The 18,106-nt window shown below is 34.7% G+C and overlaps 1 protein-coding gene across 4 annotated transcripts in view; it reads right to left on the bottom strand.

The window, feature by feature from the left end:
• CDK13 (cyclin dependent kinase 13) overlaps window positions 1-18,106 on the bottom strand; it is a 125,734-nt gene that overhangs the window by 28,369 nt on the left and 79,259 nt on the right. For all 4 annotated transcript variants that reach the window (XM_027539167.1, XM_027539170.1, XM_027539168.1 and 1 more), the window contains exons 6-7: window positions 11,853-12,042; window positions 10,506-10,562 (exon numbers count right to left, since the gene is read on the bottom strand). In XM_027539167.1, coding sequence (XP_027394968.1) covers window positions 10,506-10,562; window positions 11,853-12,042 — 247 coding nt within the window. The remainder of the gene's footprint in view (window positions 1-10,505; window positions 10,563-11,852; window positions 12,043-18,106) is intronic.

The following is an 18,106-nucleotide window of genomic DNA, read 5'->3' as shown; positions in this document are numbered from 1 at the left end:
TTTTTGAGACTGCACCCAAGTACTGCATTTCAGACTCTTGTTGACTATGAGGGCTACTCCATTTATTCTAAGGGATGCTTGACCACAGTAGTAGATATAATGGTTATCTGAATTAAATTTGCCCACTCCGGTCCATTTTAGTTCATGATTCCTAAAATGTAGATGTTCACTCTTGCCATCTCCTGTTTGACCACTTCCCAATTTACCTTGATTCATGGACCTAATGTTCCAGGGTTCCTATGCAATATTGCTCTTTACAGCATCGGACTTTACTTCCATCACCAGTCACATCCACAACTGGGTGTTGTTTTTGCTTTGGCTCTACTTCTTCATTCTTTCTAGAGTCATTTCTCTACTCTTCTCCCGTAGCTTACTGGGCACCTACTGACCTGGGGCTCTTCATCTTTCAGTGTCATATCTTTTTGCCTTTTCATACTGTTCATGGGGTTCTCAAGGCAAGAATACTGAAGTGGTTTGCTATTGCCTTCACCAGTGAACCACATTTTGTGAGAAGTCTCTTGCTATGACCCATCCGTCTTGGGTGGCCCTACACAGCATGGCACATAGTTTCATTGAGTTAGACAAGGCTATGGTCCATAAGATCAGTTTGGTCAGTTTTCTGTGATTTTGATTTTCATTGTCTGCCCTCTGATGGATAAGGATAAGAGGCTTATGGAAGCTTCCTGATGGGAGAGACTGACTGCAGGGGAAACTGGGTCTTGTTCTGATGCCTGGGACCATACTCAGTAAATATTTAATTCAATTTTCTGTTGATAGGCGGGGCTGTGTTCTCTCTCCAAATCAGGTTTATTCTGTAAAGAACCACTGGCAATAGGTGAGAGACTTTATCATCTTCTAACAATGAACACATATATATGTGTCTTCATACACATACACATATATCATATACATCTTTAGATCAATTCTAAACTTCTCTTTCTTTCCAGATAGCCTCCAAATCACAAGAACACAAAAGCTATATCAGGAAATTCCCCAGAACGGCTGTATTCCAAGCCAGGCCACCTGAGGTTGGCTTAAACTTGGACCAGTTTGGGAAAGGATAAAAAGGAGCATGTAATTTACAAAGCAATTCCCTCTTGCCATCTTGTAGGTCTGAAGTTCCAAGCAGCCTGCTTCCACACAGCCAAATTTCTCCAAATAATTTAAACACTTATACTATAAGGCATTGATCTAGACATCACAGCATTACCACAGTTAGGACTATAAAGCCAGGAAAACAGAATACTTGACCTTGTGAAAACAGAGAAGATAGTCTGTTTTCAACAGCCAACAAGCATTAGATTTTTCTAACATTACTAAATTATTTTCCTTAGTGATTTTTGCTTGTTTTTACTAGCATCACTTCGTATAATAAGGAAGTCTCTTAAACTCTAGATATTCTAATTAAGCTGGATTTAACCATTTAAAAATATGTTCACCTCTTGATGTCCTACCTCCTTTTAAATTTGAAGTGCCTTCCCATTTTACTCGCACTCAAACCTATACCTCCTTTAAAACACAGTGAAAGATCCGTCTCCATAAGGTCTAATCTCGTTTTAACAAGAGACTTATTCTTAAAGAGAGATTCATTTTCATATTCTTAAACTTACACCATACTTACCATTGTATTGAACTATTTTGTTTTCTCTATGTTCCAAGAAAGTCAAAAGGCCTCAGAGACCATTCTTTATTATGAACCCCACAAACTAAGCCCAGAACGGTGCTGGACATAGGGAAGACCTTTTAATGTATATGGCCCCAACTTGAGGTGACATACAAGAATTAGCTGGTGGCAGAGGGGAGGCAAAGTATTAGAAAAATATGATAAGTAGTTTTCTAAAACATTTCAAGGGTCTGTGAGCATATGAAACCTGTGGTCTTGTTATTAAGGTACAACTAGTCTCAAGAAAAATGTTTAATTAAAATGGCCAAGTAAATAGTTAACCTTTAATCTTTTCATGTTTAGAAATGTTTTTATATTTAAAAAAATAAAAGGGTGAAATATGTGGAAAGATTATACAAATTAAGGTTAGTAAAGTTCATATTTAAATGAAAGATTATTTTACATAGTTTAAAAAGAAACAATAGATCCAAAATGGGTCTGTTACTTGTGTAAACCCCACACCAGCAAACCAAGACTTAATATCTAACCTAATTGCAGGTTCAAGCCATCCCAGAAACTTCATCTTAATCAATCAGTCTGGAATTTCCTGGTCAGCACTAGTGAGGTAATCTATCACATAGACAACCCCACCATCCCTTAAAGGAAAACAACCTTGCTACAACCAATCTGCTTTCTGCTAGTATAACTTCCTTGTCCCTACCCCCTCTGCCTTTAAAAATCTTCCATTTTGTATAGATCTTTGGAGCTCCTTTCTACTTGCTAGATGGGATGCTGCCTGATTCATCAAGTGCTTAATAAGCCAACTAGATCTTCAAATTTACTCAGTTGAATTTTGCTTTTTAACAATACTATATAACAAGTTCTAGGCAACATTCAGAAACAGTCATCTTTAGCAGTTAAAATTAGAGTAGTTCACTTTTTTATTAACTCATCAAAATCAGAAGTGAAAATATTTATTTTCACTTGAAAAATATTTACATACTCAAAAATGATTAACAGAGACTAGTGGAATATACTTCCAGGTACATAGCAAAAGAATTTAATGTATACCAATTAGCAGCTTTTCCAAATATATCCAAATATTTAGTTGCTGTCAAAAGAAAAATTACAACTATGTAAATACTGGAAACATTTAATTGTAATATCTGACATAGAAAGTTCAATTTTAAAACACTAGTATAATCTATATTGTGAAAATTCTTTCTTCATGAAGTAAATATTGAAACTGATGTATACATTTTATAAAACAAAGTACCATCCGCATTTCTCTTTACATTCAATTAAGTATCAACAGAACAGAGATCAAAGGTTATCAGTAGTAGATTCCAACACTGCCCTTAAGACTGGGGACCTCAGGGGCCTTTTGATGTGGTTATGGTCTTCCCGACCCTACTGCCCCACAAGCGTCACTGTACTTCTAACAGAGCCAAGTACTGCCCTAACGGTGTATCCCCAGGCTGGCAGGCAGCTCGGTCTTCTGTCTGGTCTAAACAGGTAAAAGCTAAGGCAGATGATCAGAGCAAGATTTTAGGCCCTTGATGTGTTTAGAGATCCTGGATAATCCAAGTAAAATTCACAAACCATAGTTGATAACTTTGTTAAAGATACTCTTAAAAAATGAAAAAAGAAATCGCATAAAGGGAAATAACTAAATAAGCTCTAAAATACTTCACTTTTCCAACAATACATCAAGTCTACACTTAATTCTTTTAGAGCATCACTTATATGAGGAAAACATGGAAAGAGTTCAGCTAAGTAAATTCACTGTATGACCAAATGTCATGTATCCTTCAGAATCTACTACATAAACACTTACCAAAATTACAAAAGAAATCTGGGACCTATTTCTAATACTAACCCTGCTTCTAAAGTCAAAAACCCAGGAGTCCTCTTTGATTCTCTTCTCCGTCAAATCTCATATCTAATGTATCAACAACTCTGTCAACTCTACAACCGAATAGATCCTAAATCCAACCATTTCCCACAATTTCAAGGAAATCTGAGTCACTGCTCACTTTGAGTATGAGCCACTATTATCTTTTCTCTGGTACTCCTACAACAGTCTCTTAACTAGTTTCCCTGCCTCCATTTCTAGCCTTCTTCCCCCATTTTTATGGTTTTTAAGCATAAAACCAGGTCATATCAGTCAGCTGCTTAAACTGTCCAGTGATTTTCCATGGTAATTAAATAAAATTTAAACTTTATCTCCAGTGATAAGACTGTAACCTGGAGTACCTGTTACACTGGGAAACATCTTGGCCCCTTAACTTTGCAAGTCTGTTTCCAGGCCTTGCAGGTGCTGAGTTCCTTCTATTTGGAATGTTATCTGCCTAGATCTTCATTACGTTCTTCTCTTCTCATCCCTCTGGTCTTAGTTCATTTTTACTTCACAAAGAGTTCTATCCTACTATTTTAGCTAAAATTACCCTAGCACCCCCCACCCACCGCCACCCGCCACGCTCACAATGACCCTTCAGAAACTATTTTATTTGCTTTTTAGTATTTAGTACTTTAAATTCTTTCTTCTACCCAATAGGTTCGTGGTCTACCTTCTTTCATGATCGTGTAAATGAGACCAGGGACTTGGTCAATCTTTTATATCTCTTAATACGCAGCCAACAGGTATTACCTGGGTCAGTGTTTGGCATATAGTAAGTACTTATTAATATTCTTAATCAACTGACTTATGCCATAACTATCAATATATAACAATAAACACAATCTTTTCTTCATGCCCTTTTCCCATTCCCTTCTAATTTTATCCCACTTTCCTCCTTTTGATATTTTCTTAGAAAAATAAATTTCTGTATCATAAGATTGCTACAGAAAAATATAAGTAATTTTTTTTCCAATTGCTGTCATCTTAGGATCACTTGCACATTATAACACATGCAAATTTAGAAGTCCTATAAATACCTATGTCTTAACATAAAAGGAAATTTATTATCTTGTAAACCTGCTTCCCATTTCCTGTCTCAGCAAACAGCATCACAGTTTATGGCAGAGACTACAAAGCTGTTTCCTAAAATCTGTTCTTCCTTTCTTTGACGGGAGCTGCCCACCTACACTACATCTCTCATCCTCACTGCAGTTAAGTATGGCCTTGTGCCCAAGTTCTTGCCAAAGGAAAGTGAACACAGGTACCATTTCTAGCTTGGCTCACAACACCACTCCTTTCTCTTTTCTAGCTTCAAGCTGACAGACATGGTGACCAACTTGGAAGGCATGTGAAGAAAGACAGCAAATCTTCCAATCTGGATCCTTAAATGACTGTGTGAAGCAGAGTCAACATTTCCTCTAATAATATGGTAAATTACTCTCAATTTTGCATCAAGGTAAAGTAACAACTATTCCAGATTATTGAGTGAGAAATACAAACTTTTTATTCTTTAAGCCACTGAATTCTGAGGTTCTCTTTGTTATAAATTTAGTTTACCCTAATTAATAAGTCATTTATTCAGTTCCTTAAGCAGAAATCTTACCATAGGGGTAAAGGCAGGAATATGTCTACCAACATGTCAACCATCAAATTCTAACAATTCTGTATCTTATGATGAAATTCATCTCCATCTTTACAACAGCTATGCCCATTGCCTAGTTTAGCTATGATTATCCTACCGAGGTTTATTCAATAGCTTTATAACTGATTGCCCTTGCTTACAGGCTTACAAGGTCAATTTACTTTCCAAAGTACAGCCAAAGTGATAATATAAAATAAAATGCTGATGTTTACACCTTCAATACACACTGCTGTCTCCAGGAGAATATCCACATGAGACCTATAAAATTACTTGGTTTTTGCTCTGACTACACTTGACTATCATTTCCCTGAGAAGGCTGAGCAAATGCTTATTTCTAGAACTAGGAGACAGAGCCAGGGAGAGAAGAGAACTGGCAAAAGAACTTTAAAAAAGACAGGGATGTTTTAATTATGTTTTAAATGTTTTAATAAACATTGAAGTAAGTTTTTAAATATATTTTTAAAGTTAATACTCTCCCTCCCTCTGGGTCGTCCCAGTGCACCAGCCCCAAGCATCCATGCATCGAACCTGGACTGGCGACTCGTTTCATACATGATATTATACATGTTTCAATGGGTAGGGGAGGGAGGAGGGAGGAGGGTTCAGGATGGGGAACGCGGGTATACCTGTGGCGGATTCATTTCAATATTTGGCAAAACTAATACAATATTGTAAAGTTTAAAAATAAAATAAAATAAAATAAAAAAATAAAGTTAATACTGACCAGAGACAACAAAAATGACTTTTTATTAAAGTCAAAGAAAAACTTATGATAATTTACACAAAACTTTCACAAAATTGTGTCATGCCTCAGTTTTATCTTAGTGCTTAATGAGGAAAAAGCAAACACAGAGAAAGTATGCAGACAGGACTCTAATATAAAAGAAAACTCAAAGGTAGATGGAATTAGCAGTGAATAAGACCAATCTTGAATTACCCAATGTAATAATCATTTATAGTGTTATCAAGAGAATATTTCATTATATGATTAGGATACTGTGTTTACAAATGTAAAAACAAAAGTATAAGACACTGAAACTGTTTTGAAACTAGGACATTTAAATTCCAAGAAAGCTAAAATACTGATGTAATAATGAAAATAGATCATCCAAAGTTAAGACAAATAAATGAAAATCCAGAGTCCTCAAAACTAAACATTTAGAACTTGGTCTACTGGTTTGGCTACTCACAGTCAACATCCTAAAGATGGTTTTGTTTAGATCACAAAGAGAAAACACAAACTGAAGTGACACCATACATCTGACGATTTTTTTTTGCTTCATGGACTAAAAAAATTGTGGTATTGACATGTCTACCCAGTCTTTTCACACACACACAGAAAAAAACAAATTCACCCCTACTAAAAAAGAAACAACATTGAAAAATATACAGTGAGGTTCTTAGTATTACAGAATAAATTAATACTTAAAACAATCCTAAAAATAAAAAAAAGAATTTTTTCATTCCAATTTATTCCCACAATTAAATTCCAAGCAATAAATTCCATATCCTAGCAGACAGACACACATAAAACCCCTCAGACATTAAATTAGAAAACAAAGAACAGTAACTCTAACAAGCTGTTACTCTCAGATGGCTAGAAACTAACTTTGTAAAAATCCAGAAATAATGGTCTCAACATTGAATATTCTGATTTTCAACTTCTACTGAGTATCTTCTGCAAATAAGTCTCATTAACAGTTTTTGGGGAAAAAAAGCAGACACTATTTCTTTAGTCCACTAGGGAAGTGACACCACCACCAGTTATTTTTCAAAGCTTCTACTTTAATGTGGCTAATTAGATAATAAATTGTAAAGTCATCAGACTTATAAATAATTTTCATGGTAAATTGCAGGTAATTTTAAATATCTGATGCTATCAAAATATTGTTAGATAGACAAGGTGATTTAAGGGAGATTCAGAAATGGAAGTATCACACAACTTGCTGGAAGACTAAATGAGTATATTTTATTTGGCAAAAATAAAATATAATATTTGAAGGGCCAACAACTAATCTTAATTAATACAACATATTCAAGGATCAGAATTAATCAAGCAGTTACCATGAACGTGTTTTATGTTTTAAGGCATATAAAACACAAAAGTTTAAAATAATGATACCTATCTTTAAATAATTACAATTTTAGCTCTAGTGAAAAGACAAGAACAGAAAACGACCAGCCCTAAGGAGGCAATTAATTCTGAACATAATTTCATCTAGAACCTGGACAAGCAGCAACAGGTGGCTCTCCCATTCATACCCTACATAGGTTTGGGAAAATTTAGTTTTGGCTTTAACGGCAATCTTATGAAAAGCCTCTAGATGGCGATATTGTCTTCAAATGTTTAAAAATCTTTTATTCATGTTAACTTTCAGAACCAAGAAATAATACATGTTTTTCAATAAACTATAAATATCTTAGATATTTGAAATCCTTTATCTTAAAAGTTGAGAATAATGAAATACAGAGATTAACTGACTTGTTCAATATTCCACAACTGGTAAAACAGCAATGCCAGGCCTAGAGCCAAAGTTTCCTGATTTAGGCCTAAGGATTTTGAGTTCTTAGCATTAAAGAAGTAAATGTTCTAAGCTATAGTTTCTTCTCTAAAAGTGAAATTAATTTCAACTTCTATACAAACTGTATTTTTTTCTTCATATGAGTCAATCACATAAAGAGAAAAAGAAACCCCACTACTTAGAAAAGCACTGGGGCCAAGACCTAGTAAAATAAACACTCAGAAAGAGGGTTTATCATTGTGGCTGAAAGTCCTGGGAAAAGTTGGACCTAAACAAGCTACTAAAAAACTGAACGGATATGAGAAATGGGGCAAAAGCTCCCATTCTCAAGTTCTTTTTTTCCCCCAAGGCCAAATAAGGCAAAGCATTAATACTGATGTTCAAAATGAGAAAATGATTCTTCAACTTTAAAGCAACTGTTTTCCCCCCAGTGGTTCACCTTTTTTCTATTGTAGCACACAGGACAGAAGAGATTCATATTGGTCACCCTCTACTTCATGTTCAATTCCTACACACTAGCTATAGCTCTGTCCAGTTTTTCTCCCTCAAAAAAAAAGACATACCAAATCAAATTACAGTGATAAGCTGAAATTTGCTCTATTTTAAAACCAAAAAAACCTAGGATAATTTCTTGAATACTTCATTCTATCTGTAATAGCTAATTATACTCAGAAAGTTTTTCAAAGTTATCTTAATATTTAGATCGGGATATTATGGTTTCTTTCTGGTTCTAATAACAAAGAAATATGGATGAAAATCATTTGCTGTGTATTTCAAGAAATATCTAGAGAATTTGGGATAATACAGTGAATCTGCTAAAGGCAGTGAAATTCAGTATTCTTAAAATTTACTAGAATATGTTTAAAGTCATTCCATTAAGTTAAGCCTACTTCTTTACTGATTTTAAAGAAATCAGAATTATTTGAATCTGAAAAAAGTAATTTTTTAAAACTATATAACCCTGAAGGATAGGATATCTGCTTGTAAAACAAAATGATACACCAAGTTTTTAACTTGCAAATTTGAATAGGCAGAAAATTTCAGTATACATTACCTGAAAATGCAAAGTTATGGGATTTTAAATTCTCAATTCAGCAAGACAATGAGGACCAAGCCTCAGTTAACACGCCAAACCCCTGACACTTCACTGAAACCCTACATTCCATTAAAAAAAAAATTCAGTGGGAGAGTGGATTCAGACATAAAATTTGGCTCTATAGGTTTTCTGAAACATACTTATTCCAATGTAGACAAATATCTGCATAAAAAGAATCATCAGATGGAAAATGGTAATTTAGCTGTTCTCCATCTCCACTGAAACCTAATATGAAAACAAGAGGAATAGGATTTATAGTCAAAGTATGAGACATATACTTTTATTAAGAAAGGATAACAAAACTACTATGAAATCTCAGTGAACCAGCTATGCAAGTGAAGTTTTGGATTAAGTACACTTATGAACCTATATATTTTTTTTCTTCAAATTCTATCAAGAGGCATTATTATATATGATGGAAAGAATAAATAAGTGGAAGTTGGAAACTTCAAGCTACATACTGTAGATGATATTAACAAATAGTTTTGAATATTTCAAGTCACTCAATCCTTTCTGGGTCTGTTTTCTCAAATGGAAATGAAGCTGTTAAGCTCTAGAACAACTTAAGCAAACAAGCAAAAGCATACAACCTTTCCTTTAAATATTAATTAGGTAAAACAAACAAAGGCAGAAAAGCTAGGGCTAAAGTACATATAGGGGACTGGAACACTGTCTGTTACAACCTGTCCATACCATGGTCTGAGGTTAAAAAGAACTCTAATGTATCCCAAACATACCATTTAAAAACCTCTAAATTCTAAAAATAATTTTCAGAGTTATGTCACAGGCACTACAAGATTAAAATATAAACCAATTTTTAATTCTAAAAAAGTACTTTTAAAAAGAATTTTTTTTTCAAGTAAGCAGAAACTGGCAAACATTCAGTGAACATAAATACTTATTGTTAGGAATTCCAAATTAACTGACACTTTACTATATCTAATTATGATTACACTAAGTAAATTACAGAATTGTCATAAACAATTTACATATATATAACATATATCAATATAAAGAAACAACACTGTCTGACAAGAAAGGAATGGGCTAAACTGGAGATAATAAACCCAGTTAAATGCATAGTTTATCTACATAAGCTGCACTATTTCAGAAAAATATTTTATTTTGAAATTCCGTATTATTCTTCTGAGAATAATCCTTGTAAGACAAGTCATATTTCAGTACCATCATCCCTTGGAGCTAAATGGGATACAAATCCCAACCCTAGCCAGAGACTCCACACAAAGAAGTAGGTTGTTTAAGTAAAAGGTTCTAAGGAATTTAACAGACACAACTAGAGATATAACTATTGTTAAAAAAATGTTTAAGGAAGTTCAAAATAATAACTAAAACAAAAAATAAGCTTAAACATGTAGCATAAACAGCATTTACTAAGGTTTTTCATTAAACACAAAATTACAAACATCTTAATGTCTAGATACACATTAGAAATTTAAGCATTAATTCTTTTTAAAAAATTCCTAAGCTCATTTAAGAAACCTTTAAAAGAAAATTATATTTACCTCGAGATATTAAAAATCTTTTATTTTTACACTGATTTAATGTACAAATTCTTATAAATAAAATAGTCAACCCAACATGATATAAAACTTCATTATTTTATGTATTTAACCATGAAAAGAAAATTCCCCTTTTGTTAAAAAAATATCAATAAGGTATTCTTAATATAGCTTCTAAACTGTTCACTAATGTCTACAATATTCATTTGAAAATATTCTTACCTTTCTTCTGAGCTATACAATCGAGCAAGTCCAAAATCTGCAAGCTTTATCTGTCCTCTGATGGAAGTAAGATAAAATCAACAAAAAGTATTAGTTTATTCTGAATTGATGGTACACATTCTCTTCTATTTCTAAAACTACTTAGTAACTTTGATTACATTGCAGTACCCAAGGCTCTATAGGAAAAAGCAAACAGATAAGCTCACAACAATATAAGGCAAAAAAAATCAGTACTTTTCTTTGAATAATTTCAGCTACTATTATATCAGTACTATTATTATATATATTATTATACATAAAAGTACTAATATAAGAAGTTTCTCAGTATTATCCAGTTCCTATTTAGAAAAGTACACTTCAATGAAAATTAACAAAGTGAAGCAACTTGTATTACTTTAGTAATAATACAGATTACCTGTTAAAGTCCAGCCAAAAATGCACAAAACCAAATCATATCATTTTAAATTTATGTTCAATTTTCCAATTCTTAAGAGTGACTAGGTGCTCTACAGAATACTTCCTATTAACTAAAATCAGGATCAGGCATGCCTCACTTTAACAAACATTAGCAATTACAATAGAATTATCAGAGTTCAGCTTATGCTACCAGTAAAATATTTAACATAAACTTTGACTATATATGTAGGTACATACATACATGTATATAAACACTTCAAAAATAGTTCACTTAAAAACTGTGATGACTTTTTAAAAAAATCCAAATTAAGAAAGATTCTAAAATCCATTTTTAATCTAGAACTAAAATCATATTGTTAGAAGAACCATTCATATCATTTGGAAGACTATCACACAAGAAGGTCAACTAAGTATTGGGAGCCGGGAGGTGCTTATAATGCTCAGTAGTCTTTCCTTCCCTTTCTCTGCTCCATTGAGGTATGACAGTTGTTCTTCAGCAACAACAACAAAAGGAGGGGTTAAATAGTTTTCCCCAGTTCACTTTAACTAGTATATCGTTTATGGATACTAGTATATAGATTCAAACTACTCTGTGGATTCAAACTCAGGCCTTTATGACTCCTAAATCCCTATAAGGTTAAAAAGAGTCTAAAGTTCTTCAGAGGTTTGATCCACTTTTAATTCTATTAAATTGCTTAGATTGAGGAGATGGAATTTCAACAAGTCAACAAAGTTTATCCTACATACATTACAAACTATTACTGGAAGTTAATTAATTGAAGTATATTTAACACAACTTCAGATGCAGTCCAAACTGTAATACTGATTACGTTAAAAATATTTTAAGCAATAAAAAACTAATTTTTAAATTTCATCAAGGTAGATAATATATGATTCATTTTAAAAATATATGTCAAACTTTTATCATACCTATTGTTTAGAAGAATATTTGAACATTTAATATCTCGATGCAAAAAGTTCTTCTTATGACAATAATCCAGACCTTCCATGAGCTGTCTCATAAATGACTTTATGTGATTTTCATTAAAATGAACCAAGCCTGATTCCAACAGTCCCATCAGATCATGGTCCATATATTCAAACACCAAATAAAATGCACCTAAGAACAAGAATAATTAATACATTGAAGATTTTATTCTTATAACTTTACTACAGGTTCAAAATTAAAAAAAAAAAAAAGTGCTGGGGAGAAAACTAATCCTTTAAAAGAACTGATACTTTTGTCATTTAATAATGTTTACTCTCTTCTCTCTGAATCTAGTATCAATAACATCCAAAGGAGATATCTAACCAACTTTCCTCCCCTAAAGAAAATTGCTATGATATAAAATCAACACGGCTAATTTTCACACTGCATAGTTTCTGGGTATGATTAATATAAAATAAATTCTTAGCTGTTTTACTTACTGAACAAACTGTTTCTTGGCAAAAGCTGAAAAAAATTAGTATAGTTCATCAAAGAAAATTTAAAGATTTACAAGGGTTACTTTTAATTAAAAAATTAGTCTGGGTCCAGTTGGGCTTTATATGTCTTCTAGTAAGTCTTCAATAAATGCAAAATTTAATTCTTTTATGCAGCTCCAGAGTATGTGAAAGCATACAAATTACAGCTTAATTTTATAAAATCAACGTATTAATCCTACTGCTAAAACATACAACAGCACATAGCACACACACACGATACAAATGATAAATTCAAAATTCTTAAACGCAACTTGCGGAAACTGAGTCCAAAGCTATTGTCTATACATATCTAACTCAAGCAGTTTAATTTACCAATTCGAGACTGAAAAAGCTAATAAAATTCCATACATCTATCTTTCAAAGTAAAAAAGCTATCAATACACCAAAAAGACATCGGAAGAAAGTTCACAATCAGTTCCTGATGGAAAACAGAGCAAAGGGGATTGCCTGGCAGTCCAGTGGTCAGAACAAAGCAATTTCACAGCAGGGCCTAGGTTTAATCCGTGCTCTGGGGATCCTGCAAGTCAGGTGGCAAGGCAAAAAAACAAAAATAAAAAAACAACTAGAGCAAAGAGTTCATAGTAACCTTCCATTAGGATATTTTCTTAAAAGTTTATAATGGTATTTCCCTGAAACAAACAATTACTGTCATATTTAACAGTAAAATGCAAGTGTTCCACACAAGACTAGAATGTTCATTATTACTAACTATTCTACAACTTAGTAAGTAAAATTAAAAACAAATATTGAAAGTGAAAAAAACAAGATTACTGGTAGAAGAGATGACAATCTCCACAGATTCAAAAGAATTTTTAAAAAAGAAAAAGATACATTAGAAACAGTGTACAAAAAAGGTTAGTCCAGGGGCTTCCCTTGCGGCTCACCTGCTAAAGAATCTGCCTGCAATGCAGGAGACCTGGGTGCGATCCCTGGGTTGGGAAGATCCCATGGAGAAGGGAAAGGCTACCCACTCCAGTATTCTGCCCTGGAGAATTCCATGGACTATATATAGTCTATGAGGTTGCAGAGAGTCGGACAGGACTGAATGACTTTCACACAAAGACTTCTTACATGCCAGCAACAATTAGAACTTAAAATTAGAAACAATTAGAAAATAAAATTAAAATGACTCCACAACAGAAGAACAAATACTAAAATTGACACATGGACATCACCAGATGGTCAACACCAAAAAAAAATTATCTTCTTTGCAACCAAAGATGGAGAAGCTCTATACAGTCAGCAAAAGAAAGACCAGGAGCTGGCTGTGGCTCAGATCATGAACTCTTTATTGCCAAATTCAGACTAAAATTGATGAAATCAGGGAAAACCACTAGACCATTCAGGTATGATATAAATCAAATCCCTTATGACTATACAGTGAAGTGAGAAATGGATTTAAGGGACTAGCTCTGATAGACACAGTGCCTGATGAACTACAGATGGAGATTTATGACACTGTACAGGAGACAAGAATCAAGACCATCCCCAAGAAAAAGAAATGCAAAAAAGCAAAATGGCTGTCTGAGGCCTTACAAATAGCTGTGAAAAGGAGAGAAGCAAAAAGCAAAAGAGAAAAGGAAAGATATAAGCATCTGAATGCAGAGTTCCAAAGAATAGCAAAAAGAGAGATAAGAAAACCATCCTCAGCAATCAATGCAAAGAAATAGAAGAAAACAATAGAATGGGAAGGACTAGAGATCTCTTCAAGAAAATTAGAGATACCAAGGGAACATTTATTGCAAAGATGGGCACAATGAAGGACAGAAATTGTATGTACCTAACAGAAGCAGAAGATATTAAGAATAGATGGCAAGAATACACAGAAGAACTGTACAAAAAAGATCTTCATGACACAGATGATCATGATGGTGTGATCACCCACCTAGAGCCAGACATCCTGGAATGTGAAGTCAAGTGGGCCTTCGGAAGCATTACTACGAACAAAGCTACTGGAGGTGATAGAATTCCAGCTGAGCTATTTCAAATCCTAAAAGGTGATGCTGTACAAGTGTTGCACTCACTATGTCAGCAAATGTGGAAAACTCAGCAGTGGCCACAGGACTGGAAAAGGTCAGTTTTCATTCCAATCCCAAAGAAGGTTAATGCCAAAGAATGTTCAAACTACCACACAATTGCACTTATCTCACATGCTAATAAAGTAATGCTCAATATTCTCCAAGCCAGGCTTTAACAGTATGTGAACCATGAACTTCCAGATGTTCAAGCTGGTTTTTGAAAAGGCAGAGGAACCAGAGATCAAATTGCCAACATCCGTTGCATCATCGAAAAAGCAAAAGAGTTCCAGAAAAACATCTACTTCTGTTTTATTGACTATGCCAAAGCCTTTGACTGTGTGGATCACAACAAACTGAGGAAAATTCTTAAAGAGATGGGAATACCAGTCCGCCTGACCTCTTGAGAAATCTGTATGCAGGTTAGGAAGGAACAGTTAGAACTGGACATGGAACAACAAATGGACTGATTCCCAATAGGGAAAGGGGTATGTCAAGGCTGTATACTGTCACCCTGCTTATTTAACTTAATGCCAAGTACATCATGGGAAATGCTGGGCTGGATGAAGCACAAGCTGGAATCAAAAGATTGCTGGGGGAAACATCAATAAACTCAGATATGCAGGTGACACCACCCTTATGGCAGAAAGCGAAGAAAAACTAAAGAGCCTCTTGATGACAGTGAAAGAGGAAAGTGAAAAAGTTGACCTAAAATTCAACATTCAGAAAACTAAGATCATGGCATCTGGTCTCATCACTTCATGACAAATAGATGGGGAAACAGTGGAAACAGTGACATGCTTTATTTTGGGGGGCTCCTGCAGATGGGGACTGCAGCCATGAAATTAAAAGACGCTTGCTCCTTGGAAGGAAAGTTATGACCAACCAAGACAGCATATTAGAAAGCAGAGACACTACTTTGCCAACAAAGGTCCATCTAGTCAAACCTATCGTTTTTCCAGTAGTCATGTATGGATGTGAGCGTTGGACTGTGAAGAAGGCTGAGCACAGAAGAATTGATGCTTTTGAACTGTGGTGTTGGAGAAGACTCTTGAGAGTCCCTTGGACTGCAAGGAAATCAGTCCTGAATATTCACTGGAAGGACTGATGTTGAAGCTGAAACTACAATACTTTGGCCACTTGATGCCAAGAGCTGACTCATTTGAAAAGACCCTGATGCTGGGAAAGATTGAAGGCGGGAGGAGAATGGGACAACAGAGGATGAGATGGTTGGATGGCATCACTGACTCAATGGATATGAGTATGAGTAAACTCCAGGCATTGGTGATGGACAGTCCATGGGGTCACAAAGAGTCAGACACGAACGAGCGACTGAACTGAACTGAACCAACAAAAGACCAGGACAACAACAGAAAATGAAAAATTAATGAACTGTCAATATGCAGATGCCTGTGTATTTAATCTCACTATTAATAAAAATATACAAATCATATACCACTTTTAACTAAGAGGAAAATATTTCCAAAGGAAATCAACACAGTATTAACAAAGGTATGACGTAAACATACACTGTTATATGCTGCCAGTAGTAAACTGGCATATTTACAAAATATAACTTGACAAAGGCACCCAAAGCTTTAAAAATCCTGTACCCTTTAACATAGCAAGGGCTTTTATAGATATTTAGCACAAAGAAATAAAGACATAAAAGATTTTTCTATAAGCATGTTCACTAAAAGTAATAATACCTAAAAACATTAAGCAAAAAAGAAAAACATGGTATATCTATACCATACCATGCACTCTGAAAAATATTGCAGAAGTATGTTGCTGATATGGAAATATACTGATGATACTGAGTTAAAGTAGATTATCAAAGATTACGCAGCTGATACCTCTATCTCACTATCTTTGATGGTATTAAGTAACACAGTTAATTATACAAAGAGTATCCACAGTTGAACAGCCCAATACAGTGACTACTAGCTACATATGGCTACTGCTTACTTGAAATGTGGATGTTCTAAATGTCCCTGAAATGTAAAACATACACTGATTTCAAAAACTCACTACAAGTAAAAAAATTAATATGTTGATAATTTGTTAAATTGTTTCCAAATGAAATAATTTATTGATATACTAAGTTAAATAAAAATATTATTAAAACTAACAGTTTTAAAAAATAAGTCTAACAGATTGTGTTAAGTTAAAACATAATGTCTTGCGTTCTATTTATACTTGTCCAACTCTTTGTGACCCCCTGGACTGTTGCCTGCCAGGCTCCTCTGTCCATGGGAATTCTGCAGGCAAGAACACTAGAGTGGGTTGCCATGTCCTCCTCCAGGGGATCTTCCCAACCCAGGGATTGAACCCAGGTCTCCTGCATTGCAGGCAGATTCTTTACTGTCTCAGACACCAGGAAAGCCCATACTGAATTAGAGTAAGAACTGAAACATGAGCGCTAAAACTATCCCCACATGTAGATGACATGAACTTTTGTTCTCTGAAAAGACATACACATTCAATATAAAAAAATTATTAAAAACTTTTTGGATCATTTGCCCTATGAAGCCAGCCTCCAGGCTGTCAAATAATCAACTAACACTTGTGAAAGGTCCACACTAACAACTGAGACCTTCCCTCAACAGAATTACAATTTGCCAGCCACGTGAGAGAGCCAACCTGGAATAGATTCTCCAACCTTGGTTACACCTTCTAGTGATGATGCCCCAGTCAACATTTCACTGCAATTTTATGAAAGAATTCAAGTCAAAACTGACTAGCTAAGGTTCCCAAATTCCTGCCCACAGAAACTGCAAAAAAAAAGTTTCCAGCATCACTTTTGAAGTACAGATGCCAAAGATGTGAACTTACATCTAATCATCTATCATCTATAGCTAACTTCCATTTACAGGATTAGAAGAATAAGCTCAGTCAGTTCAGTCACTCACTCATGTCTAACCCTTTGCGATCGCATGGACTGCAGCATGCCAGGCTTCCCTGTCTCTCACCAACTCCTGGAGCTTGCTCAAACTCATGTCCATCGAGTTGGAGATGCCATCCAACCATCTCAACCTCTGTCATCCCCTTCTTCTTCTGCCTTCAATCTTTCCCAGCATCAGGGTCTTCTCCAATGAGTCAGTTCTTCATATCAAGTGACCCAAGTATTGGAGCTTCAGCATCAGTCCTTCCAATGAATATTCAGAATTGATTTCCTTATGATTAACTGGTTAGATCTCCTTGCAGTCCAAGGGACTCTCAAGAGTCTTCTCCAACACCACAGTTCAAAGGCATCAATTCTTCAGTGCTCAGCTTGTCTTTATGGTCCAACTCACATCCATACATGACCACTGGAAAAACTACAGCCTTGACTAGACAGACCCTTGTTGGCAAGGTAATGTCTCTGCTTTTTAATATGCTGTCTAGGTTGGTCATATATTTTCTTCCAAGGAGCAAGCGTCTTTTAATTTCATGGCTACAGTCCCCATCTGCAGTGATTTTGCAGCCCAAGAAAATAAAGTCTCTCATTGTTTCCATTGTTTCTCCATCTATTTGCCATGAAGTCATAGGACCGGAAGCCATGATCTTAGTTTTTTGAATGTGGAGTTTTAAGCCAGCTTTTTCACTCTCCTCTTTTACTTTCATCAAGAGGCTCTATAGTTCTTCTTCGCTTTCTGCCATAAGGGTGGTGTCATCTGCATATCTGAGGTTATTGATGTTTCT

The sequence above is a fragment of the Bos indicus x Bos taurus genome, chromosome 4 (assembly GCF_003369695.1).
Source record: "Bos indicus x Bos taurus breed Angus x Brahman F1 hybrid chromosome 4, Bos_hybrid_MaternalHap_v2.0, whole genome shotgun sequence".
In the NCBI taxonomy this organism is placed as follows: domain Eukaryota; kingdom Metazoa; phylum Chordata; class Mammalia; order Artiodactyla; family Bovidae; genus Bos; species Bos indicus x Bos taurus.
Note: the sequence above shows the minus strand (reverse complement) of the source record. Positions and strands in the feature narration are given on the sequence as shown.